Source organism: Microtus pennsylvanicus, chromosome 4 (assembly GCF_037038515.1).
Source record: "Microtus pennsylvanicus isolate mMicPen1 chromosome 4, mMicPen1.hap1, whole genome shotgun sequence".
NCBI classification, from domain to species: Eukaryota; Metazoa; Chordata; class Mammalia; order Rodentia; family Cricetidae; genus Microtus; species Microtus pennsylvanicus.
Window position 1 is genome coordinate 93,182,773 of NC_134582.1, and position 27,823 is coordinate 93,210,595.

At 48.1% G+C, this 27,823-nt stretch overlaps 1 protein-coding gene across 1 annotated transcript; it reads left to right on the forward strand.

Moving 5' to 3' along the window:
- Window positions 1–27,822, forward strand: Txndc5 (thioredoxin domain containing 5). The gene is made up of 10 exons (XM_075969858.1): window positions 1–540; window positions 4,832–4,981; window positions 10,032–10,137; window positions 16,690–16,786; window positions 19,277–19,392; window positions 21,369–21,455; window positions 22,015–22,155; window positions 24,221–24,303; window positions 25,435–25,564; window positions 26,397–27,822. Exons 1-10 carry the CDS (start codon window positions 221–223, stop codon window positions 26,517–26,519), a joined length of 1,353 nt encoding a protein of 450 aa, XP_075825973.1. The 5' UTR covers window positions 1–220; the 3' UTR covers window positions 26,520–27,822.
- Window position 27,823: the final 1 nt, after the last annotated feature.

The window sequence follows — 27,823 nt, forward strand, 5'->3', positions numbered from 1 at the left end:
GGGAAAAGGCTGCTGAGGGGCTTGGGAAGGTGGAGGAGCTTCGCGAGATGGACCGGAACTGGACTGGGATAGCGCTGGAGGTGCTGCACGAAGGACCCGAGGACCTGAACGAGGTCTTCCCTGACGCTTTCAGCAGAACGCCACTAGTTGCCCCAGGAGGTCGGGCAGGCCATGAGGCGTGCCCAGGAGAGCGGGGGCGTGGTTAAGGCGGGGCTCTGAGATGGAGGCGTGGTTATGCGGTCGTGGGAGGAGCCGGGGCGGGAGGTGGTGCCGCGGAGGGGACCGGCGGCCCGGGCGAGAGCTCGCCAGCCCCGCCGCGATGCCCCCGCGCCCAGGACGCCTCCTCCCGCCGCTGGCCGGGCTGCCGGCCCTGGCCGCGCTCCTTCTGCTGCTAGGCTCCCGTAAGGGCGCCCGGGCCCAGGAGGTGGAGGCGGACGGCGAAGCCGAGCAGGACCCGCACGCCAAGCACCTGTACACGGCCGACATGTTCACGCACGGGATCCAGAGCACCGCGCACTTCGTCATGTTCTTCGCGCCCTGGTAACTGCAGCTCCCGCAGACCGGCGGGGCCCGGACCGGGGGTCAGGGGAGGGCGCGGGGCCGCGCGGGCCATCCGGGGGGCGTGGGCCGTTGCGCCCGGGCCTCGCCGCTGACGTGGCGCTAGCCGCCGGGCGGAGCGCGAGGAAGGGCGGACCCCGAGGGGGAGACCCGGAAAGGCCTCTCGGCCCCGCCACGCTGCTGGAGCCCAGACCCCCCACCCCCACACACATATACATGCTTGCGCGCGCGCACACAGGCACACACAAGTCCCCTGCCCAGCTCCCCAAACTTCCTGTGCTGGCCGGACGCGGTGGGAGCCCGGCGACCACGTGCCCTCGCCCGGAGGGTCCTCGCTGCTGGCCCTTCAATATTGGGTTGGGTTGAAAAATCTAAGGCCCTCCCAAAATGTGACTTCCCACTCTGTGTGTCGAGGGTGGGAAGAGATCACCTAGGTTGAGGAGTTGGGGTTCCCCGACCCCTGGGAGCCCGGAGTAGTGCCAGTTCTGGAGTCCCCGATGCACGCTGGAGTGGACAAAGCTGTCTTCTGTCACCTCCTCGTCTTTGCTTCTTTGGGGCCCCGGTCAGTTGGGAGGAACAGTGTGAGGTGGAACAGTTTATGTAAAAGCCCTACACCTTCAGGCTTCCATTCTCCGGTTGGGGCTTCCTGGTGCACCCCGCTGCGTTCTCCAGAGAAAGCTGTACCTCAGGAATTGTTCTTGACATAGCAGTTCTTTCTTGCTGGGCCTACATGCTCAGAGAAGAAAGTTCTCTCTGGTCTAGAGCAGATAGTATTCAGAGCGCAGGCCGCTTGAGGTGTGGGGATCTGCTGACTGTTTATTGTTGAGCAAAGTACTTTTCCCCTGGCTTGCTCGGTAGGGGCCCCTTAAGGAAAGGGGGCTAAGCGGTTAAGAACAATGTATCTGTGGAATGCGACTTATTCAGTGATTGTGCCTTCCAAAGTGGTAGAAACTTTCTTTTTTTAACCCTGCAGTGGGTTATTTTTGCCTTTCAACTCATTTAGGGTTACATTAACTTCTAAGCGTCTGGCTCACAGCCATTATCTATTAAGAATCCGCGAATGGATACATTGTTTTCCGAGAACAGCTGACTTGAATCTGTAGCTTCCAATGAAAGAGAAAATACTGGTAGCCTGCAACAGCCAGTGGGTGTCAATAGTTACTCTGCACGAGTATTCTCAGAGTAGTGACTCCAATTAAGGACACCACAAGACTTAACTGGGGCCAATTTCAGTGGAATAAATCTGCGGGGTTTAGTTTTACAAGGATAATCGACGTGCAGATAGGTTCTCTGCGGTGCTGGTGGAAATATTTTGGAATATTTCCAATAAATAACCAGCTAGTCTTTGTCAGTCCACGTAATAGGTATTGCATAAATTCTTTTCTTAGTTGTATTTAGGTAGACACTGCTCCCCAAGGTGAGCCTTTAGTTGTTTGCTTCTTGCTACTCTGCTAAAAATGTCAGAGATGAGTAGGCGCCCACCGTGGCCTTTGAAAGCTAGACGTTTGTTTTGAAAGGAGGTTGAGACAGGACCTCTCTGTGTGGCTACGTTGACCTTGAATTCATCATCTTTTTGTTTCAGCCTATGGAGTGCTAAGATGTCAAAATTAGACTTTTAAGAATGATTTGAAGCTCAAGAAAGAATACACTGGGTCTCGGCCCCACTTCTCAGGTTGCGTGCCTAGAATGTTAGATGCCTACGTGTGATACTGGGGGCAAGGACACCGTGTAACGAAAACATTGACCTGTGTCTGTTTGTTCTAAGCTTGGTGGCCGCAGGATTGTCCTGCTGTTGATTTTTTGTGCCAGCATCAGAGCACGGTGCCTGTAGTGGTGCCAGTTTTTGGGTCACACTGAACCTGGGGATAGTAAGGTCAAGATTAAGGTTAGGTGCCTTTGCTGTGACTTGGCCCCAGGCCACCTTCTAAATGCAGCTGGCTGGCTCAGTAGTGCTGTAACCACAAGGACTCTGAACCAGAAATGCCAGCTCGATAGGACCGTAAATTCATCGCTGTTCTTGGGTGCAGAAGGGTGTGCCTGCTTGGTGACGGCCCCAGATGGTCAGTTTAATTTGGAGTGTAGGGAACTAAATCTTTATCCTTGTTTTTAATAATGTATCGTCATAAGAACCTTTTCAAGGATGCAGAGGATGGGTCCAATTGTAAGACGAGGCAATCAGATTCCTGTAATGTCAGAACTGCCCTTGACGGTCCTTGTGGCCACCTCAAGGCAGTCACCCTCCAGTCACCCAGCAGCATCTTGTAACTGGGCTCTGCTCCACCATGAGAACCAAGCCAGCTTTCTTTGATTAAGCCCCAGATGCCATGAGGAGCAAACAGGAATGTGGGCCAGCTGGGGAGCAAAAGTCCATGTGCCTGATTGTGTACACACTTAAGGAGTCCTTGGATCTCAACTCCCCCCCCCCCCTTTCTTCCTTACTGTCCTTTCTTCCCCAACCCACACCTTGCTGAACTAACTTTGCTGAATTCACAGAAGTTAAATCCTGCAATACAGTTACATTGTGTGTGGATTTTCACCCCATTCATTCTGCTGGAGTTGCCAAGCACTTTGCACACCAAGTATCTGGACAGGACTGTGCTGGCTTTCTTGGCACTTATACCAGATACATAAAAAGAATACTGACAATCTTCCAGAAAAAGGGAATGATGCTGGTTTTAGGGTTTTATTGCTTATATGTTTTATTTTTATTTCTGTGCATGTGTGTATCTCTATGGGTTTGTGTGCCATATGTGTGGATCCCCCGATGAGCCCGAAGAGGGTGTCAGATTCCATGGAACCAGAGCTACAGACAGTTGGGACCTGCCTGGTGTGGGTGCTGGGTCATCTGAAAGAGTAACAAGTACTCTCTTAACTACTGAGCTCTCTCCAGACCTATTTTATTTGGGCCTTTATAAAACAGGGATTTGTCTTAGCATCCCAAGAAAGTCCTGCTGGGAAGACACATTAGCTTGAAGCCGACTTCTCAGGACTACCTTAAGATGTTTGTTTTGGAGGTCAGGTCTTCTGTCAAAAAAAAGGCTTACCACAGATTTTATTGAGGCATTACTGAGTCAGTACCAATTATCAGTGCCTGTCTTCCTTGTGAATGAGCATTTTCTTAAAGGAGCCTTTCAGAAAGCAGCACAGCAAGTAGTGACGTTATAAACGCACATTACTTATTTATTCGATAAGAGAGAATAAAAAAACAGCCCTGTGCCTTAATGCACTCATTCAGAACTCACATGTGGTACAACTTACAGATTAGAGTGCAAGACAGCAGTCAGCACTGCCCTGTAGGTCCTGTGACGAAAGATGCTGATGCTGTAGTGCAGTGCAAAGAGAGGCAAGTCAGGGCCTTGCTGGTATTAGAGATAGATGGTTTGAAGATGAGCGGATAACTAAACTCATGCAGTCAATACCAGATACTTGATTCTACCAATGATTGGAGGGCTGGAGATGTAGCTCAGGCACAGTGCTTGCCGAGCATGCACGAACCCCTCGATTGATCTCCAGCACCTCATTAGGCTGAGCGTGGCTGTGCACACTTACAGTCCCAACACTTGGAAGGTGACAGTAAGAAAGGCAGAAGTTCAGAATTATCCTCAGCTACATAGAATGCTCAAAGGCAGCCTTGGTTACCCAAGACCTGTCTAGATAAATTATATATATTTTAAGGGTTCTGGCTGGAGAAGGTGCAGAGCTAATTAATCTTGAGATCTCCTTGCATTGTGTACATGTGGTTATGTAGTAGAAGAGAGCTGTCTTTGTAAATAACTGAGCAGTTTACAGAAGGGCGATAAGCTGCTTGGGAGAGCAGGAGAGACTTCCAGAAACATAGAAAGAGAAGAGAGTGGATACAAAGTAGCCTGAAAGACAAGAAGACTTCTTGAAGGAAATGATACATAAGCTAGATCTGAAGGCAAACAGAAATCGTCCAGGTGGAGTTTAGTGAAATTCTTGGTAGGGTGCATGTATGTCTTGAGTTCCAGGGGCACAGCAAGTTTATAAGTTTCAGGAAACTGAAATAGTGCAATTGTACCTGTAGGCCAGCTGGAAGTCAAGGAGGTAGTATCTGGACATAGAGGTCAAAAAAGAATGTTAGGACAGGAGTCTGCAAAATTTGATGAATGTGGAGAATGTTGTCATTGTGAGCTATCCATCTGCATTTTGAGAAAAGCAAGGGTGGGGAGTTGATGTGGAGAAGGCTGAGGTAGCAACCTGGACGCCCTGGGACCTGGCGCTCAAATGTGCTCTTCCTCTGACCTCACTGTAGGTGTGGACACTGCCAGCGACTGCAGCCAACTTGGAATGACCTGGGAGACAAGTACAACAGCATGGAGGATGCCAAGGTCTACGTGGCTAAAGTGGACTGCACGGCCAGCTCTGACGTGTGCTCCGCCCAGGGTGTGCGAGGATACCCCACGTAAGTAGGAAGAAGGAGGATGAGTGTATCTCTGTGCTGGGGTTTCCACATGCGTGTCTCTGTTGTTTGTGACCAAGGAATGCCCAAACTGAACCTGTGCTAACTTCCTTCATAGCTTTGCCCCGCTGAGTGTAAGCAGGTCCCTGCTATTAGGACAAGATTATATTGAGCACTGTTTATTGTAGATGCCTTTTGCATTTTGCATGGGGAAAGCCTTAATCTCTGTTGAGCATTTGCAGGGCAGTGGTGGGATCCAGTTGCCTGAGATCCAGCCCTGGGTGATGTTCCACTTAGTTTTATACAGCCCGTTCAGACTTCATCCCTTTTGATTTGAACTCTTACCACCACTGCAGTTCTTCTTTTTCTTACTGATTTAAGATCTTTACATCCTCTGCAGCTAGCATGCGGTCTCTTTCTCTTGGGGGGCGGGGTTGTGACAAGCCAGAGCGCAATAAGCGTCTGGGTAGCCACTTGTTCCCTTACTGGGCGTGGGCATAATGGGGTGAACAAATGATGACTGACTGCTGCACTCTGGATGAATGTCCTCCGGAAGCCCGGGTGTTAGGCTGACCAGTAGACTGTGTGCTGTGGGGAGCATACAGAACCTTTAGGACGTGGGGGCTGGTGGTTCACTATAGTTGTGTCCTTGAAGGGGATATTGTGATCTCAGCCCTCTCTGTGTTTTCTTTTGTTTTTTGTTTGCTTGTTTCATGTTTGTTGTGAGGAGAGGGTCTGTTAGGTTCTATGTGGGTACAGACCAAAGGCAGCGAATTCAAGTTACCTCATGGCCCCAATCATCTAAACCAGGGAGTCAAAATACACTATTTCTCTTTCTAAGCTGATGATCCCAGCTCCTTGTTAGAAAGCAACAGAAAGTTGGCCAACAAACTGACTTCTTAAAGAAAAGAGGATGTTTTGGTTCTCTTGTGTTGCTATAATTACATTGTGGACTGGATAATTTACACAGGAGTAAAGCTGTATTGAGTCTCCAGGTCTGGAGGGTCAAGATTGATAGGCTTCGTGTGATGAAGGCCTTCTTACTCAGCAGAGTCCCAGGGTGGCTCGAGACATCATATAGCGTGAAAGAAAGCTTGCTTATTTGGGTCTCTTCATATAAAATCACTAATGGAGTCATGGCCTTGCAAATATGATCTTATCTAATCCAAATTGCTTCATAAAGATCCTACCTTGTCCCACTTCTTGGAATCTCACAATGGGAACTAATTTTCATGGGTTTGGGTGGGGACAATCAAATTAAAGCACACTGTGGATGAGTCTTAGGGACTCCAGCCAAGAGGTCGTGGAATTGTTTCTACTGCATCTGCTTTGGGGTGACTGAACTTTCCATTCCTGTCTCTCTCTCCTCCTGAGGGAGGACATGGACTCATGACCAGGCACCGTGTCTGGTGGAGTCTTCCAGAAATAGTCATTGTGGTGCTGATGCAGGATCTCATAGATAGCAGCCTCCCCTTTCAGGCCCTGTGGCCTGTGGAGGGATGGGAGAGTAGTTTACCAAGGGGTTATGCCCGTCCTCCTGCAGGGGAACTCTTAATAACTTCGACTTTTAAGTATTCGTTACAGTTGGGGTACCAAGTCAAGTCTATGTAATGCATAACTTAATTGACTAATCCATAGGATCTGGAGTTAAGTATGAAGTCTGAAGTCTCTGATCCTTAGAGGCAGCAAGGGAATGTGGAGGCCACAGTGGAATCCCAGGTCTGCCATCCATAGCTGTGCAGCACTGGCTATGTCACCTGACCTCTGAGTCTCAGGGACAACAGTGGAGTTCTGCATTTGAGATTTAGCCTTTCCATAAAGGACTCTGGACCTTCTGGGTGTTAGCGATTGCTTACTGATAAGCACCACATTCAGACCTGTATCAAGTCAGATCTTAGAAGATCCTGGTGTGTGTACCTTGTAAACAGCATTCACTCACTGCTGTGCAGTGCACAGATTTAAAGTGAACTGTGGGACTGGGTATGTAGCTCAGTTGGTAAAGCTCAAGGCCATAGACTCTATCACTGATCTGAATTAATGAACAAGTGAGTAAATGAATGAATGAATGAATGAATGAACGAACGAACTCCTGTTTGGTTTCCTTAAGCATTCTAGAGAAGCCGTTGATAAGTAGCAGGGGAAGTAAATACTCACCTGGTGAGAGTCTAGTACTTCTAGGGTGCTGGGACCATAAGAAATGGGTTGACTGTGCCCCCTTCCCCTCTATACTGCCTGCCATACAAAACATGCCACAGGGAGGCTGAAACTGGAGTCACAGTGGGTGAGAAGGATGGGTGTTACTGACAGGAAAGCTGTCTTAACTGTTGCTGTGATAGAATACGCCGACTAAAGCAGATGAGAGGAGAATGTTTATTATAGCTCTGGGTGCCAGGTTAGAGACTGTCTTTGTGGGGAAATCAAGGTGGAAAGAAGTTGAAGCAGCTAGTGACATCCACAGTTGAGTAGAGGGGAAATCTCATCACATCCACAGTGAGGAGAAGAGGAAGAATGAACGCATGCATGATCGTGCTCAGCCAGTTACTCAGTAGTTCGAGATCCCTGGCTTAGGGAATGGGGCCACCCATAGTGAGCATGTTTTACCACGTCAGTGTAATCAAGACAACCCCCTCCCCGCAGACATGCCCACTGGTTAAACTCTGGCAATCTCTCACCAAGACTCCCTTCCCTAATGACTGTAAATTGTGTCGTGTTGACAAAACCAACTACTGCAGAAACTTAACAGGGTTCTGTACTGCAACATCAGGACCCCATGGGTGCCACTGACAAATTTAAAAACACCTTGCAGTTTGTATCCTGACTTATTTAGAAAATCAAGTCCCCCTGAGTAAGTCAGACGTGTGTGTGTGTGTGTGTGTGTGTGTGTGTGTGTGTGTGTGTGTGTGTGTTTAAAGAAATTGGAATGTGGTGAATGTGGTCTGAGAGGGATTCCCATGTTGATCAGGGGCCTGCGGAAGTGCCCAAGGACAAACTTCTGTTTGTTTACAGGGCGCAGGGGGGCAGAGTGCTGTGAAGGTGGTTGTTTTGAGGCAGGCGGGTATACCTGTGAGTGCTTTTGCTTCCTTTCTGATTATGACAGTGTACTTTAGCCTGCTTAGACTTTAGTGTTGTTGTTGGGTGGTTTTCTTTCAGCTAGGTTTTCACTATGTTTCCAAGATGATCCAGAACTCAGTTTCTAGGCCTTGTGCATAAGCTTCACCTGCCTCGGGCCCCAAAGTACTGGGGTGTTGAGTGTGTGCCTCTATGCCTAGCTTTCATATGTTCTTTATTGGAGGTACAGTATAGTGCCTAAATCTACTTATCAGACCTCAGCTTTTCCTTGTGTAGATGGTTCCAGACTTAAAGATAGTTTGACTTGCTATCCTTCACCTTCGTGATGGGGCAGAAGCAGCCCCATGCAGCCATTCCACCCACCGCTTTCAGCACAGTAAATTACAGGAGACATTAAACACTGTTCTGGTGTCAGGTGACTTTACCCACCTGAGGCTCCTGTGTGTGCCTGAGCACTTGTTAGGCTGGGTAGGATGTTTTTTAAGTGGTCCAGCTTGCTGTTGTTTTAACTTAGGATGTGCTTGTGAGGATGTAAACCTACTGTAAGCTTAAGAGAATTGTCTCTGGGAGCCTGAGGATGCTGGACATCTGCTCAAATGTTCTCCATAAGGTCATTCTGTCCTTCTAGCTGCCAGATATAGCCAGTGGACTGTTCTTCCCTTCATTTCATGATGTTGGAGAGGGAGCCTAGGGTCTTGTGTGTGCTAAGCGAGCACTCCTCAGTTCTTCTCCAGGCAGGGCTTTTCTGTGTATCCTAGGCTTGCCTCAGACTTGCTATCCTCCTGTCTCACCCTTTGGCAAACTCCACCATGTAGTTTGGTTTCCTTGTGTAGCCATGGAACTTCATTTAAAGGGAACTTACCTGTCTGTTAATGGGCTGGATGTTTGTGTCTGGGAAAACATGCTGACATTCTAACCCCACTGTGTTGGTACTGCAGGTAGATGCTATTAAGGGGGCTCTGAGAGCTCTCTTGGCTTTCCTGCCACATGAGGACACAAGGAGAAGGTGCCATTAGGGAACCAGAAAGCCACTGTAGACATTAAATGTATTACTCTATGAATTTGGACTTAGTCTCCAGAACTATAGGAAATGAATTTTTGTGCTTTATGGGCTGTCAGGCCAGTCTTGCTGTGTCACTGAAGCCCACACTGCCTGTGCCACTACACTACATATCTGAGTTGTACACATCCTATCTTAAAAATCTGTTTCTGAACATTGTGTATCACCTCACAAAACCCAGATCATTTCCGGGAGGTGTTAGAGGGCTCCTAGTCCTTGCCTGCATTTCTCCTTCTGACAGGAGCCACACGTTTAATACAGTCTTGACAACTTCTGTGAAGACCAGCATGTGTGACATTCATCCTCTGCTGATGTCTTATACTCACATCAGAGGAACTGTTCCCTCATCTCTGCAGATTCCGCAGAGGCCAGTGCATAGAAGATTCTTGTTCCGCGGGGATGCAGGGATGCAAGCGGAGCTCTGGGGCTGAAGTGAATGTGGGGGGAGGTAAGCAGATAGACTGCAGCAGCTCGAGGGCCCTGATGGCTGGGATCCCTCTGGGATTGGGATTCCGTCTGCCACGGTGCTCTGTAAACAACTTACTGCAAGACTGTTTTGTCTACGGCAAGCCTAAGCGAGGCCCGCAGGCAGCGGGAGCAACAAGGAGGCCAGGAAGGATGCTAACAGGGTGAAGCCTGGCGGAAGTACTGAGGGCAGGTTTAACTCACAGCGTGCATCTGCAAGTTTTCACCCCAGTCGTATTTCCCTTGAAGAACATCGGAAATGTGTGAAAGTTTAGGAGCTTGGGACAACTCCTGTAACATCAGTTTTGATTCCCTTGAAGTCCTGTCTGAGTGGCAGATGGGTACTGGCTGCAGCCCCTGGCGGATCCATTGCTGTTTCCCTGCATGGGTTGCTCTTAACCCAGAGCAGCTTTAAACTTGTACACTTCTGCTCTCCCTAATCTGTTGTTGTTCTTTCAGCCTGAAGTTTTTCAAGCCTGGCCAAGAAGCGGTGAAATACCAGGGTCCTAGAGACTTCGAAACACTGGAAAACTGGATGCTGCAGACGCTGAATGAGGAGCCGCCTGTAAGTGTCCCCTCCCCCCTCCCTTTACAGCCCAGAGGCCAGGCGAGGTGAAAGCTTACAATTCTTTTTGAAGTTGTAAATAGATCTCTCCCTGTGCTGCTTCTGGTTGACTGAATGAGTCTAAATTTGCTCAGAGGAGCTCACAGCACCCGAGCATGTTCTCCTTAAGTACGAGATACTGAGTAAATGGGAATCATTGTTCTTAAATGGTGGAATTTCCACAGCATGTTCACTGGACTGTGGGGAGCTTCCTGTTGTCAGGACAGCTGTAGATTTCTGACTCACTGTTGGGAACAGGCGGTTCACCATACTGATCCCCTGAACTATTCCTGGTTTCCTTGGGCAAGAACCTTGGGGATTAGATTCTTTTTCGTTTCTATCTGAAGTCGTCAAGTGACTCTTGTGTACTTCACTGTGTTTCTCAGTGTGTAGCCCAGGCTGGCCTTGAACTCAGGTCCCCCCCACTTCCCCATCTCCCCAGAGCTGGGATTATAGCCGTGTGTCACTATACTGAACGTCTCTGCTTTTGTTTCTGATTGCTCCTTTTGTAGCTCAATAACTTTATCTTTCATTTGTCTACTTTTTCCTTTAAGTAGTTTGCCATGATTGTCTTGGAGTTCTATGAATTTTTTATATGAGTGTTAGATGTTTAGTAAGCTATAATAGGTGTTTTACTCCGTGCTGAGTTGTTTAGGTGGCAGCTGGGACAAGCCAGCTCACAGCCCTTGGAGGCTGTTTCAAATGGCTTTGTCATGGAGGCCGTCCATAACATTTATCTGCCTTCATGCTTTCTGGAATTATTTCATTTAAGCTACAGATATCGTTAGTGTATAGCAGCCCGCCGCATGGTGACCGTCCTTGGCAAATGGTGGTGTTGCCTCAGATTTATGGGCTTACTTTTCAGTTTTCTTTACGCCATTCAGGGCAAGGCAGGACTGCCAGGCTGGAGAGGAGCCTCTTGCCGTCTCCAGGTTCCTGTTCAGCTAAGCACCTGTCTCAGAACTGACTGATAAATAACCTGAACACAGTTCTTCATAGGAAGATATTCAAACATGTACGAAAGTGCCATTTTTCACTGTTTTGCCAGCCTCGTCTCCCTCCTGATCCCTTTCATCCATCCAGAGCTGTCACTGGTAAATATTCAGGGCACAGACACACACTTTTGCTGTAACATAGGCACTGTGTCGCTTCCACGTGAGTGCAGTGAGCACCCATGCATCTGTACCAGGGGCTGCCTTTGACCACCTGGAGACAGGCAAGACCAGGCCCTGTTGAATCTCCAGTGCTTTCTCCTGTCTCCAGCTCCCGGAGCTCACTTGGGCTTGCTCCTACTGTCTGCCCATAGTGTGGCTCTTTTCTTTTGCTTCTTGATCCTCAGCTTTCCAGGCTTGTACTGGCTTTACTAATAATGTAAAACTAAAAACCCTTAGTAAATGCTCAAGTGTTTTCCTTCTGTCTGTGTGTAGGCACCATCAGAACACTGTAAGTGTTATTTACTAAGGCTGCTACGGAAACCTTCATTTTGCTCTAAATCATAATGATGCTACACAGTTCCTTTAAGGGTCCTTCTGTATGTGGATGGTTACGTGAGGGTAGGTGGACTTGACGGCTTGTGGTGCCGTGTTGGTGGGACTGGAAAAGTAGCCAGCGTTGCATTGTTTCCCGTCTCTGACAACTGTCAGGGCTTCAGGAGTTCTGAGTACACTGCAGTGGGAACAGGTTACTGAGGGCTCTGTATTGTGTCGGAGCTGTGCACTGACTGTGGCTGCCTGTGCTCCCAGCACTGGGTTGAGCTCCACCTCTCATTGGTGCCACTTTCAAGGGTGTGTGACCCTGCAGCTGTGTTCTTCACTCTGGATGTCCCAGCTCATCAGAAAGTCGCTGCTTCCTTTAGTGTTTCCATACCTCACATTTGAAACCACCATTACTGTGTTTGTAGTATCGAGGAGCTGGCCTCATTTTAGGTAACCAGAACCCACAAGCTTGTGGGTGAATTTGCATCTTTGTCATGCTGAAAAGCTGCAGGGGCAGGTGGGGTTTTCATGTAGATTGAAACAGTATTGTTTTCTTATGAAAGTTTTTTTTTCCAGAGGGGTGGGTATGAATTAAGCAAGATTTTATTTTAAACACTTGAACTACCACATTTATTCAGTCAACAAGATTCTTGAGTGACTTACATTCCTGGCAGTGTGAAATCCAAAACTACCTATATTTTTCTTTTCTTTTTTTTTTAATTGATTTTATTGAGCTATACATTTTTCTCTGCTCCCCTCCCCTTCTGCTCTCTCCCATGGTCCCCATGCTCCCAATTTACTCAGGAGATCTTGTCTTTTTCTACCTGCTATGTAAATTAGATCATGTATGTTTCTCTTACAGTCCTCTTTGTTATCTAGGTTCTCAGGGATTGTGAATTGTAGGCCGTTGTTTTGTTTGTTTTTTACTTTGTCCAAAAGCCACTTATGAGTGAGTACATGTGATAATTGTCTTTCTGGGTCAGGATTACCTCACTCAGTATGATGTTTTCTAGATCCATCCATTTGCCTGCAAATTTCAAGATGTCATTATTTTTTTCTGCTGTGTAGTACTCCCTTGTGTAAATGTACCACATTTTCCTTATCCATTTTTAAGTCGAGGGGCATTTAGGTTGTTTCCAGGTTCTGGCTATGACAAACAATGCTGTTATGAACATAGTTGAGCACATGTGCCCTTTGGATATCAATATGGCAATTTCTCAGAAAATTAGGAAACAACCTTCCTCAAGACCCAGCAATACCACTTTTGGATATATACCCAAACGATGCTCAATCGTACCACAAGGGCATGTGCTCAACTATGTTCATAGCAACTATGTTCATAGAAAATTTTAAAGAGAAGGTAATAGTCTCAAAAAAACTCTTAAACTTTGTACAAAGAGGCCTACTAATGGGATGCTGTGTCCTGTACATGATGGCAGGTGGCAGAATGGATGTATGTGGAGACCTGGCTCCAATTGGGACGTACAGGCTGGGAGGGCTTTCACCTTCAGTGTAGGAGAGAGATGGCTGCATGCTAGAACCAGTCACCTAAGCTTCATGTTTAGTGTCTCTGAGCAGTAGAGGCTCTCAGACAATCACTAGGAAATATGCTTTCTTGTGGAAAAGTTTAAATATGCACATTTTTGAGGTGCTATAAATTAGACCCAGGGCCTTGACTCAACCAGGTATCCTATCCCTGAGCCATATTCTCAATCCCAAATAGGCAGTCTTTCTATAGAGTGTTCTTTTTTTTAAATTGCATTTGTTTATATAATTTGTGTCTGTGAGCATGTGCTGGGGGTGGGAGTGGGGGAATTGGATTTTGATTCATTCACATATATCTAATGAAATGTCTTGGGAATGAGAGCGCCAAGTCTAGACCTGAAATTCATTAATGTTTCTAGTTTTGTTATATGTGCTTTTTCTGTATGTCCCAAAGGTAATTTTTATACAGTGTTTTCAGTATGCCTACTTTCTAACTTCAGTCTGGGACATGAGGCCAGTGTGGGTTCCCAGCATGTGGTGCCTGTTGTGGAATATTAGTTTAAGATGTGTTACATTTGTTTATGCTGTGGAACATTTGTTTAACTCTGTGAAGCTGTGTTACTTTGCCTGCCTAAAACACCTGATTGGGTTAATAAAGAGCTGAATGGCCAATAGCTAGGCAGGAGAGAGAAATAGGTGGGGATGGCAGGCAGAGAGGATAGGAGGAGAAATCTAGGCTCAAGAGAAGAAGAGGGAGGAGTGAGAAAAGGAGAAGAGGAGGAGTTGCCGGGGCCAGCCACAGAGTAAGAAGGAAAGAAAGACATATAAAATAAAGTTAGAAAGCCCAGGGGGAAAGCATAGTTAAAGAGAAATGGGATAATTTAAGTTAGAAAAGCTGGCTGGAAACAAGCCAAGCTAAGGCCAGGCATTCATAACCAAGAATAAGTCTCCATGTATTTATTTGGGAGCTGGGTGGCTGGCCCCAAAGAATGAAAAAATGAACTACAGGTGCCTGCTCAAAAGCTCAGATTTTGGAATATTCGTGGTTGGCTTTAGGGATGTTGAATTTGTAATGTAGACAATGTCATGTTCATTAACTTGACACCAGCTAGAGATAATCTAGGAAGAGAGTTTTAACTGAGAAAATACTTCCATAAGATTGGCCCGTAGGCAAGTCTGTAGGACATTTTCTTGATTAATGATTGATGTAGGAGGGCCTAGCACACTAAGTGGCATCTCTGGGCAGGTGTCTTACAGACCCAGGTTGAGCAAGCCAGTAAGCAGCAACCAACCATGGCCTCTGCTCCTGCCCTGACTTCTCTCAGTGATCCACTATGATGTGGAATTATAAACCAAATCCTTTCCTCCCCAAGTTAGTTTTGGGTCATGGTGCTTATTATAGTAATAGAAAGCAACGTAGGACATACACTTTTATTTAAATTAAAAATCGAGTTCTTGAAAACTTTAACTTGACGAGATATGAAGCAATTTAAAAACATTTAAAGATGTATTGAGAAAAAGCAGCCTTTCTAAAAGTGTTTATCATTACCAGAAGGTAAATATATTAAAATGCTCGTGCTGTGTAGGCAGCTCAGAGAGGTCTAGTGTATGTGGTCGAGGGGCAGAGAGTAAGCATTGGGTCTTCAGCCCTGCTCTTCTTTTCATTTCTTCCTAGAAAATAGTTTTACTATGTATGTTCATATGTGTGTGTGGAGGTGTGTGCAGATGAGCGCAGTTGCCTTGGAGGTCAGAAGAGACTGTTGGAGCCCCCGGAGCTGGCGTTATAGGTGGCTGTGAGCTGCCAGGTGGGAGCTGGGAACCAAACTCTGGTCCTCTGCAAGAACGATCCAGCTCAACTGCTGGGCCGTCTCTCCAGCCTACTTTGTCCGTTTCTTACTGCTAGAGTTGTATAGTCATTTGTTCTTGTTGGGTGACTGGATGCTGGTGGAGATGGTAAGCCATCTACTTAGCCCTGCCCTGCTCAGCCTCTGGAGCAGATAAATTCTCCACTGACAGATCAGCTGCTTTCGTCTCTGGCATCTTGCTGTGTTGGGTTCTCTGGGCATCTGTATTAGTATATAAATTTGCAGTGGCAGTTAAAATGGGGTGGCTGCTGACTTTGATCTCATCTCCTTAATGTCCCTTCTCCTCTTCACTGTCATCTTCTTCTCTAGGCTGCCTTTGGTGCAGAGGGCCCTGAGGGAGTGTAGTCTGTAACCCATGTGTATTCTGTGTCTCTGGTGTACTTTGTTCTGATGAACCCTGATTGTTAGTGTCCCCTGTCACTACTGTGTGTTCAGTGTACTCCCCACACACACTAAGGTGGGAACACTAGCATGTGACAGGGCTAGTGTTGTGGTCTCTCCAGACCTCCTCTCCCCATTCTCACTGTTCTGGGAATTATCGTCACTGGGAATTATACAAGGCAGATAGCGTCTATGAAGGTTATGGTCTGTTGTGTCTTTACTGCCTTGCACGGGAACTCAACCAAGGCCTGTAACATTTGCTGTCCCCAGTCTCCTTTCTCCTTCAGCAACATCAAACTACAGTCTTTCTCTGTCTTCCACACTGTGAAGACACTCAGCTCCTTCTGTATGTTCCTGTTGGTGAAAACATACCTCTTTCTTACATTGGACCATTTTACTGTTCTCCAAACCTTCATTGGGATGGCTTCTGGTCTCCACTGGCATATGCTGTGTGGTGAGGTCGCCTGGGCCTCTGTTGCCTGTGGTGCCTGGCTTGGGATCAGTGGCTCTGGGCATGGCTGTGGCTTCTGGATCTCAGCCTCATGGTTGTGGTTATGATGATGAAAAGACTTGGACCAGTGGAGGCTCCTTCTGGGTGTGATGGGAATGAGGCCGGAGTTGCTCAGGGCTCTCTCCAATTCACAAGTTTTAAGCCATTTTTATTTTAGTATATTGTTGTGATTTCTATTTTATCATTATTATTAAATCTCCCATTTGCTTCATGTACAAATTAAACTGCCACAGGAATGCATGCTCAGGGAAAGTAGCAAATATGGGGCTTGGTTCTATTCATCGTTTCAAGCAGGCTCTTGGGATGTCACCTACCTGCTGTGCTGGCAGAAAATCCTTTGCATTTCTGTCCTAAACCTGTCATGTGAATTGCTTTCTTAAGGTTTAGCTCTCAAGGCCATCTCTTCCATGTCTCTCCTTCCTGTGACTTGTCGGGTTCTTGGTTCCTATCACTACTTTTTGTCACTCTTTGGTAGCATCTCTTTCTTGTTCTTCCTGCCCCCTGTGCAAACTGAAGGTCGCCAGGACCTGCTCCCTTGTGATTTCACCTCTAGCTGTTTTTCCACCTTTGTGTCTTTAGCGCCTACCTGTTCAGAGCCTCAGTCCTGTAGGGTGGGCTTGGTGCTAATGCACCTGGAGCACTTGGTGATGGTGATTTCCTGTCTCTCTGGCCTTGTTCAGCACAGCTGTGAGACAGACAGACGAGGACTGTTCAGGACAGGGACAGGTCACCTGCCTGTATCAGCTACATCCTCAAGGACAAAACCAAAGATAATTGCTTTGCTTCTTCTTGTTAGACACCAGAGCCTGAAGCGGAACCTCCCAGAGCCCCTGAACTGAAGCAGGGGTTGTATGAACTCTCCGCCAACAACTTTGAGCTGCATGTTTCTCAAGGTAAGGATGGAACTGGTGACCATGGGGCTCTGTGCTGGCTTCTCCTCTTGCCATTTGAACGCTCGTAGCAACATCGAGTCACAACTCCTGCTGTCTCTTCAGCACCAGTGGACTGTTGCTTAATAAGCCTGCTCTTAAATAGCACCCCCTCCTGCTTCATCCTTGTGGGCCTGCCTGCCAATGCTGTGAGCTCACCGGGTGTACACAGCACCCTGAAGCTGTGAGCACACTGGGTATGCACACAACACCTTGAAGCTGTGAGCACACTGGGTATGCACACAACACCCTGAAGCTGTGAGCACACTGGGTATGCACACAACACCCTGAAGCTGTGAGCACACTGGGTATGCACACAACACCCTGAAGCTGTGAGCACACTGGGTATGCACACAACACCCTGAAGCTCTGAGCTCACCGGGTGCACACAGCACCCTGAAGCTGTGAGCACACTGGGTATGCACACAACACCCTGAAGCTGTGAGCACACTGGGTATGCACACAACACCCTGAAGCTGTGAGCACACTGGGTATGCACACAACACCCGGGGATAAGAAAGCCCTCGTTATGGTGGTTATATGTTTACTGGCTGGAGGCTGAAACAAGCACATTTTTTGTTTAAACAGTGTAATAGGACTGTTCAACTATGAATCAAATTAGGTGTTCTTTATACTCCCTTTTTGGAATCAGTCTCCTAAATGTCTTCCTACACTCTCCACTGTGAATGAAGCACAGGCCTCCCTTTGTTAGTGCACGGGCATGTTTCAGAAGTTGGCCCAAGCACATGTGGCTAGAAAGCAAACAAAGCTTCCTTGCTGGCTCCATTATCAAGTGCTGCCATGGGGAGAACCCCCTGGAAGACTGGCTTGTGCACACTGTGGAAAAGAACGTAGGACTGTACCTGCCCTGAAGCCTGCCTGCTGGGAGTCAGACCACCCCCTCAACACCTGTATTACTGAAATAGTTTCATGGTGGCTTTCCTTACCACTAGAATGAGGTCTGTAATCTGTACTAGCTCTCCAGCCCTGGGACCTTGGGAGTTTCCCTACTTGGAAGTCAAACTAACTTGGGTTCTGTTAGAATGTACATCCAAATGTTGTAGACAGTCTCCCCAGTCCTGCCCCGCCCAGAGCAAGTGTCTCCTGCAGGACACACCCTGCAGACCCCACGTGGTATTATTGTTCCAGGGCTCACTAAGGCTCAAAAGGCAGCTCTAGCTCTGGCTTCCTGCCCTTGCTGGCTTCCCATCAGAGCGGCTTGGCTTCTAGGGATCCAGTCTCCACCCTGCTGCCCGGGGTTTGTACTCCACTTGTCTGCAAAGATTAGCCTTGAAAATAAGTGAGTCCGTGTTTCCTGAAATGCTTTATTGTCATAGCAAGAAGACCTCAGCCACCAGTGCTCAGGTCACCATCACACTGCCTCCTGTCCGCTGGGGGCTCTCTCCTGATTTGGTGCTGTCAGCCTATGTAAAGCAGAACAGACAGATAAAAGTCCCCAGTGTCCAGAAAATAATGTTGTGAGGACTTGGTTTTGTGGTTTTTTAAACCTGTTTTTTTTTTTTGGCAAAATATAATGTAAGTACAAAAAGCAAAAGTAGGGCTTAATGAATTTTAAGACAGTTTTCCATGACCACTGTCCAGATCAAAAAACCGCAGCCCGCTGTGCACCACCCACCTCCAGGGCTCTCTGCCATCCTCTCTCCCGTGGCACTTGTGTGGGCCCATGGCCTCATAGCTCAGGTGTGTATTACTAAACACCAGGCTTTAGTCATCTGACTTGTCATGCTCAGCTTAATGGTTTTCTTTTTTCCCCCAAGTTTATGTTAGATTTTATGGATCTTAAGAGCTTTCTTTTTTCCCCTTCTTTTGGCTTTCTTTTACTTAGCCTCATTGAAGGCTGAGAGTGTCTGTAAGGCCCTGCTGATCTGCATGCTCTCCAGCATGTCTTTCTGTGTTTACTGAGCACATGGTTTGCAGGTCTGCAGAACTCCCCAATCTGGACTCTGCTGTGGATTCACATGCTGTGGATTCACACACTTCCTTGGTTTGTTTTTCCCGTATATACTTTTGGGATGCTGGAAGGCTGTATGGCTGTCTGTGACTATGATGTCTGTTTCTGTGATTGTGATTGGAGCCGCACCGATGGCCACTGTCTGGTCCCTCCCCCATCAGGCGTGTCCGTGCTGGCCTCCTCACTTGTAGTTAGGGTAGTAAAAGAGGCAGGGAAAATGCACAGTTCTTTCCCTTTTTGCCAGTTTTCGCAGTGTAAGTTGGTTCTCTATAACCCTTCAGAGAGGACAGATTTGATTGTGAGTTACTGTTTTGATCTCAGATATAAACATACATGGTAGTGAGTCCCTTTTTACCAGAAGGACTTGAGATCTGTGGGCAAGAGGAACAGAGTAGTTGTATTCTTCGATTCAGCATCTGGTCTCTTGTGACATAAACCCCAGTGCTGCTTTCCCCTCCTCTCTGCCTTCGCCTTCCCTACAGGTGACCACTTTATCAAGTTCTTCGCTCCGTGGTGTGGTCACTGCAAAGCTCTGGCTCCAACCTGGGAGCAACTGGCTCTGGGCCTTGAACATTCCGAAACTGTCAAGATTGGCAAGGTAAGTGCAAGCCCTTGTTAAACTGGAAACAGTCTGCTTTGGGCTGGATTAATTAGCAGAGTGGCCCGTTATTCATTCCGTGTGCAAAGTCGAAAACTTGATTTATTAATTGCAGTTAGTGTGCCACTTGACAATTCATTTCACCCTCACAGATGGCAGCCTGGTTTTAGAGGCTGCTGGCTTTCCCACAGCCTGGAGATAAATTATGGCCTTGGCCGATTTATTCTGAAGGGATGGCCAATTCTGAGTTGGCAGCCCTAGAGCTGTGCAAAGATATGGGGCAGAGCCTTGTAGAATGTGCACTGGTTGTCCGTGGAGCTCAGCCAGTGGCTCTCCTAAAGGGTCCTGGGTTCTGCACTCACACAGGCTCGGCCAGAGCTTCTCATGGCGAGCCCTGCTTTGTACTACTGTCCACCGTTCATACAGAGAAGCCAGAAGTAGTGTGTAACAGCTCCTGTGTGTCCAGGTCTTCTGGAACTATCCAGAGCGGCTCCTGGACTACTACGTGCTTTTAATCTCATTGATTTTTCTGAACTCACCAGACACTCACTCTTTATGGAAAGCCTCTAGAGAAAATCTCCCTTTTCTACTCTGCCACAGGGCTACTTATCTGGTTATGAGAGGCAGAGGCAGAACCTCAGGGTGGGTTGGGTAGACCTGGTAGGCTGGCCTTGGTTGAAATGTCTCTCCTCATTTGCCACTTTGCAGAAGGGAAACAAGGCGAATCATGTGTAGTCACGAAGATGAGAATTTGCTACTTAGCATGGGCCCTGGGGTGGGGCGATGCCGAGGAAATTGTAATTCTCAGTGTGTGAGTGTGGGTCTTCTCCTGTGCCTGCCGTGCTGTCAGTGCCCTGTTCGGTGCTGTGGACTAAGTGCGTCCCGTGCAGTCTCTCTTGCCCCAGTCTCTGTATCCTTACTTCAGATTATTATGCGAGTTTTTACGGGAGGTGATTTACCCAGGCTGTAGTAGAAGCAGGCATGAGCAGACTCAGGCTGTGAGGGGCCATCATGGCCAGGCACTTGGAGCTACTTTAGACAGGACCCTGGAGAGTGCTTGTGCCCCTCAAGGCCCAGCTTAAAGCTTCCTGGACTTCATTTTAACACCTTAACGGCTCTCACAGCAGCCTGACAGCTTAACATAGTTTAAACCCTTTATTGACATACTAAAAAACGGCTTAGTTCTGCTTGGCTAATTTTAATGCTGATACAAATTTTTAAAATGTTTGTTAAAAATATCAGGCAAGCAGAATCTTGATTTACATGTAGTAATCTGAGCCAGGCCTGATGGGACAGGTCTCTAACCCCAGCTATTCTGGAGTCTGAGGCAGGAGGGTCACAAATTCAAAGCCAGCTGTAGCAATTTACTGACTGTATCTCAAAATAAAAATATTTTAACAAGGGCAGGGGATGTAGCTCAGCAGTAGAGTGCTTGCCTCATATACACAGGGACCTGGGTTCAGTTCCCACCAAAATAAATGGCTCCTGTAATTCTTACTGGGACAAGTTATGGTGCTACACTTACCAGATGTTGTTATTAAACGTGAACTGCTTGCTCCCACTTCCGGGGGTACATGCACAGGGGCCCATGCACATCACTGAACTGTGTCCCCTGTCTTGATCTGAAACGGTAGAGCTACAAGGGACAGTAAGCTTCCATGGCATTGGGAACTGCCCGGGCTAGCTCATGCCACGCCCTTCCCAGGTGTCAGGCGAGGCTTCCTAAATCTGCCACTTTTAGTGGAATTCAAATGAATCCTGTATCTCAAGACAGTCTTGTCACCATGTGCCATTAGCGTGGGTGGTGGTGTGCACGGCTTCTAGACAAAGTCTTTCTAAAACTTGCAGCAGACTGCCACAGATGCTGTAGAATCTGGATTAAAACTTTTTTCGTTTTTGTTAAGTATAAATTGTCTGATAATGCTTTTTCCCAGGCTCTGAAGACACTAACTGGGTGCTGTGTTCTTTGTTCACAGGTTGACTGCACGCAGCACTATGGGCTTTGCTCAGAAAACCAGGTTCGAGGCTATCCCACTCTGCTGTGGTTCCGAGATGGCAAGAAGGTGCGTCTTCACCTCCTGTGTGGATGGGACAACTGTTCCACTCGCCATTGCGGCTGAGGTGCTGAGGTTACAGGGTTAGGAAATGGCCGCTGTCACCTGCTGGTGGAGTGTGATGTGTGCTTCCTAACTGATAAGACCTAGTGAACAGGAAAACTGACATTTGTCAAACTGCTCTGAAGGACTTTTGGGTTTTCATTGGCTTAGACACCTGTGCAGGACGCCTGTGCTCTGGGATGAATACAGCCCTTCCAGGCTTTGGAACAGTATTGCTGCTAGCTCTCAGTGGGGTGGGGTTCTGTCCTCTGCCCCGTCCATGCCTTGCCCATGGTCAGCGTCTCAGAATTCTCAAGGAAATGGGATAGATGGCCAGCCTCTACTTTAGACTCTGAGGATGTACAGCTTGTGTTTGCAGGGGTAGGAGGTGGGTGCTGTGGAATCTAATTTCCCGTCTGAATGGGAGCAGGCAGATCCACAGGACGGTGCCCAACTGGACCAATGGGGTGGGCGGGCATGTGACTGAGAACGCTGCCAGCATCACTGTGGCCCGTGTCTTGGACAGGTGGATCAGTACAAGGGAAAGCGGGACTTGGAGTCACTGAGAGACTATGTGGAGTCACAACTGCAGGGTCCAGAGGTGGCCCCAGAGACCGTCGAGCCCTCAGAGGCCCCAGAGCTGGCTGCTGAACCCACGGGTGACAAGGTGGGTGTCTGTCAGGATGGAGGAAAATGGTTCTGCCCGCCTTCAGAGTCTTCTCAGTGCAGAATGATTTCTTGTCTACTCTTACATGCTGTGCATGGCCAAGGTCAGCAGAGGCTTCCTTTGAAAAACCTGAGCTATAATGTGAGAAAATCCCTCCAGAGTTTGCCTTTTTGCCCTAGTTTCTTGGGGATAGTATATGCGAGGGTTTTCTCTTAAGCCTTTCCTGCAGCCCGGGCCCCATTCTGTTTACTCCAGAACTGACTGCTGTCATTTTACTCTGACCCTGAAGCAGAGGCTCCTGGGAGATCTGCAGCAGGAAGGGCAGCACAGGGGCTTGGTCAGCGGATCACAGACTATTTCATGTGTGTTTGGGCAGCCTCTGCCCTTACTCATTCAAGGCTCCTGGGCTTTAAGATTTATTTTTATCACTTTAATTCAGTGCGTAGGTGGGAGTGTGTACATGCAGGTGCCTGCCAGAGGCATCTGACCTCTAGACAGGAACTACAGGCCGCTCTGAGCTGCCTAGTATGGGTGCTGATAACCAAACTTGGGTCCTCTGCAAGAGCAGCTCTTAACCACTGAGCCATTTCTTCAACCCCAAAGGTTCTTGGGTTTTAGATTTTAGTTTTTTAGTTCTGCATTTATCAAGTTTCAGACACATTCTAGGTACTGCCATGGGGTGCCAGGGAAAACAAACAAAAACCCTTCCAACTGTTTCCCAGTCTGTGCAGGGTGCGGGTCTCTGGAGGATACGATGAGAGAATTCTGTGACAAGCCTGTGTTCAGGGAGCCGGCCTAGAGAGCCTACAGCTCAACAGTTGCCAGAGGGGGGCGCTTGTGAGCCAGCTACCGTCAGGAAAGCCAGCCTTTGTGTCCAGAGCAGGGCCGCAGGCAGGCACTGAGAGGACACAGTTCCAGGAATGCAGTGGGGTGCCCAAGACAGGGAGGTATAGGAGCTGGAGGTGGAGCCCTGGCAAGTTTGAGCAGTCACCTTCAGGAAGATGAGCTGCGGCTGCTGGGGTAGGGAGATCTGTTGGCTCTGGGCTTTGAAACACGAGGAGACCCCAAAGTAGGGGTAGGAGGAGGGAGGCTAAGGATCCCACCCAAGTGAGGATAGTTCCTGGGGAGCAGGAAGCAAGGGAGGGAGGTGACTCCAATTTACCCAGTGGTGGCAGAGAGGGAGACTCACTGGGGCCGGCGCTTGAAAACCCAGGCCATGAAAACTGGAAAAATCTGTGGTGTCAGTTGCCCCTACCCCTTAGTGGGGCAGCAAGAGGCCCCCCCTTAAGCTTAGGGACCCGTTCCTTAGCTGTGCTCTTACTGGTCACGGGTAGCCTGAAGTGTGACCACTAAATAAGTGTTAGAGATCATGTGTGTCACGATGTCATCTCTAGTGGGGAATTACACCCCACAGGGCTGTCTTTATACACCATGGCTGTTTATAACCAAGTTTTCCATCACCAATCTGGCCTCTCAGAGAGCATGGCTGCTTACTGTGGCCCACTCAGCCTGGGAGTCTCCACCAGTACACGGAGCTATTAAGTCAGTGCTCCACAGTGGGACATTAGAGAAATACAGATGAGATCTAAAGAACTGTAAGACAGAAATGCTTTAAAATGCCCGTGTGACATTCCCCAGCCTGCATATCAGAATACATAGCCTATGTAATTATAACCAGCATCCCATCCATGTTCTCGGTTCCTGATGGCTAGAAGAAATAAATGCTTGAAGATAAGCAGGACGAGAAAAATGGCATTGGCAGTTAGTTCCTGCAGATCCATAGGCGTCTTGGGCTGCAGGCTTGGGAGCTGTAGGCTTAAGCCTAGAATGGACTGGTCCTCACTGCAGAGTCCTAGAGGACAGGACCTGTCCTTGAAGCCCCTGGGCTGGTTATGGGTAGAACAGAGGCCTGGAGGGCTATCTCAGCCTACTGCCTACAGTCCCCAGCAGCTCTGTGATAGTGTGTCTGCCCTGCATATAACTTGCAGATGGCTCTGGCCAGATTCCATCTTTCTGCCCTGTTCTCTTTTATCAGTGTCTTTAAATTGACCTTCCTCCCTTGAAGGGCACTGTGCTGGCACTCACCGAAAAGAACTTTGAAGACACCATTGCACAGGGGATAACCTTCATCAAGTTCTATGCTCCGTGGTAAGTGGCCATCTTCAATATGAGCTAGTGCATCCTGTCACACAGCGTGTTTCTCAGCTGCGTGGGCAAGAGTCATTTACACAGACCATCTTGCAGGGAATGACGCCACTGTACCCTGGCTAGCAACAGTTATTTTATAGAGAAAAACATTAATCTACTTTAAAGCTCAATCTACTTAGGCACAAACAGAAATGGAAGTGAATTGGGATGGACGTATAAAAAGTTCCGGAGAGCTCAGCTTTCTCTTAAAGCCATTCAGTACGTGACCTAGTTACCTGAACCTTCCTGCCATGTGATCCTCAGGGACCAGAATAAGAGTAGATGGAGAGCAAACTGAGACCTAGATTCCCCGGCATTGGAGGATGATAGCTTCCACGAATGGCTGGAACTCCGCATGTCCTTTGGTGCCCTGGGCCTCTTTTCTTTAGCTATAAAATTGCACCATCCATTACTTGAAGAACCAGAGTCTGGGGAAGAGTGTTAGATGCAAGGTCACTAGGTCACTCTTATCTGCTTGTCCACTCTGTACTCGGGGGCGTAAGGTTAATGATGCTATGACGCATGACTTGGGCAGCTTTTGCCCTTGAATAGAAAGGCAGCTTGGTATGGTGATTCATGCCTGAAATCCTAGCACGAGGGAGGCAAAGGCTGGAGGACTCTGAGTTCATGGCCAGCTTGGGCTGCAGAAAAGAAACAACCAAAAAGAAATGCTCCCACATGATGCCATTAGAATTAGTCTTTATCTAGACAAACCCTCAGGCTGTCCAGCTAGTGAAGGAAGAAGACCCTCCTTTGGGAGGACGGACAGAAAGAGTGACTATCAGCACAAAAGGCAAGATTTGGCCTAACTTTGCTGTGGCCTCTTAGAAGGGGCTAAAGTATCAAGGAATCTACACCAGTACAGTCCAGTCTAAACTGTCCACCCTGTTCTACTCACCATACTGTGGAAGTGGGCTCAGAGGTTACCAAATATGGCATAACTGCCAATTCCTTTTTAGGAAAGGAAGGGCCCCTGTGTACCCAGGGGGAGAAAGTGATGATATGGATTCTGATGCTGTTGTGACGGTCATGCAGGAGAAACAGACTGACCTTGGCCCAGATCTCAGCATAGATGCCCCTGTTCTCTTCTAGGTGTGGGCACTGTAAGAATCTGGCTCCTACCTGGGAGGAGCTCTCTAAAAAGGAATTCCCTGGCTTGGCAGATGTTACCATCGCAAAAGTAGACTGCACTGCTGAACGGAATATCTGCAGCAAGTACTCGGTGGGTACCTCTGGGGACTGTCAATTGGCAGCACGGAATGAGTTCACTCTGTCCAGGCCTCTCTAGAGAGTGGCTTGTATCTTGAGTTGTGCCATTTGAGAAATAAAGGACACTCTGAAAGGCCAGCCTTCTCTGCCAGAGAGAAAGCTCTGGGCCTTGCTGGGTCTAGTGTGCAGTACTGAGGTGCCAAGCGCTGAGAGAGGTGTGCTGCTGCCATCATGACCCTGCCTGCCCAGCACCCGCCTGGTGCCCTGCCCTAGCCACCCGAGGGCTTAGCGTTCAGTTATAAACAAACATCCTGAAGGATGGAGCTAAAGAAATCTATAAACCTAAACCACCCTCGGAAAAGGCCATGACTGGAGGACCAGTCTGTTTACCTGATGAGTTTCTTCTGTGCTCATCACACGATGGATGCTATGGGGTGTTTATATTCGTTCTTGTGTGGTGATGGGTATGGAACCGGCCTCATACACACCCCAATCATCCTGTACTACTGATAATAGTCACAGAATCCCCCAGCCTTACCTCTGCTCATATGTGGGAACTCCCAAGAGCTGGTGTCCGATGTCTTTCTTAGTCACTGTCCACCTTATTTTTGAGATAGGATCTCTCACTAAACCTAGACCTGATTGGCTAGGCTGGCCAGTCTCAACTCTTGGACTCAGTCAGTTCCAACACCGGAATTACAGATGGGTACCCCAAAACCTGAGTTTTATATGTGTGCTGGAGATCCAAATTCAAGTCCTCATACATATGTGGGTGTCACTTTCCTGCCACCCAGTTTTCAAGGAACAGTTTGTGTGATTTAAAGTACTTTCCCTCTCTTTTAAAGGTACGAGGCTACCCCACACTGCTGCTTTTCCGAGGAGGTGAAAAAGTGGGTGAGCACAACGGAGGTAGAGACCTTGATTCTTTACACAGCTTTGTCCTGCGCCAGGCGAAGGATGAACTCTAGAAACCCCTGGGAAGTCGTGCACCCTGGCTTCCTGACCTTGTGCAGAGGAGTGACATCAGAGACACCCGCGTTCCTACTGGGGTTAATCAGAAAGCTGCGTGTACTAAGCCTGGGTAGCGTCCCCATGTGTGCTGCTTCAGCCACCACACACTACAGATCTGATCATAGCTCATGGTCCCCGGGCAAATGTTTTCAGTGGCAATCCGTCCTGTAACCTTCTCTTGACAAAATTAAATTGGCTTCCCTTGCAATGAAAATATAGTTAAGGAAAACCAAATTGCTGACCCCTGTTGGCTCCTGAGGGATGTGGCAGAAATGCATCATCCAAAAGCAGGTTTTTGAACTGCCTGAATTCTGGAAAGGTGGCCGGTGGCACGTTGATGTCCCTCTGATCTGAAGGTCATAATTGACTTTATAATATGGTGGTCCATAGTTTGTGGAGATTTTAAAACAAAACAAAAATCCACAGAATTTTAGAAATACCTTCATAGCTAAGGTTGGGCTCCTGGCTGTCAGTACTTCTCTCATTGAGAGAGGTAAGCCACGGCAGCCATGTGATGGCAGTTCTGATGTAGGTTCAAAGGATCCTCTTGTCTGCTTGGCATAGGTGGAAGGTGTAGCTGTCTTCTGCAGGAAGTGAGGGTGTGGGAGGGGCCACACAGTGGTCCCCACCATTCTATTTGCCTCCTGGGGCAAAAGCACCCGATGGGCTCTTCAGGCCCAGGGAGATGCTGCAGCCTCAGTCTGGCCTTCCTAGCTACAGCTCTGATCCTCTTCCCAAGCACTCTTCTCAGCAGCTTGCTCTCTGATGTCCACCTTCACGGAGGCTGACCTTGTACTGTATGAGCGGGAGGATCCATCTGACCTCCAGACCAAAGACTGCCCAAGGCTGGATATCGCACTAGCTCCTTCTGATTCTTGTCATCCTGGATGGCAGACATTGCCGCTCTCACCTGTACAAAGCTGCAGCTAGGCTCGTGCCAAGCCTCTGTCTTTGGCATTGAGTTGCTTGTCCTCAGGAGCACTTTGTGCCCAGACCCTGCACCCACCTTCTGTGAGCAGGTGAACTCAGCACCTAGCACAGAATGAATTGTAAGGGGACTAGAAACAAGACCACATCTACTTCCTGATCAGCAACGGCACCCTGCCTGCCCCTTCCAGACATTTCTTAGTAATCATGTGTGGTTCACAGCTGTCCTTGAGGCCCAGCTCACCGTGGCCTCAGCTTTGCATCATGAGTCTTGTATTAAAAGAAAACTCAAGTGGTACAATTGGTTTATACTTTCTAAATAAATTTTTTTTTT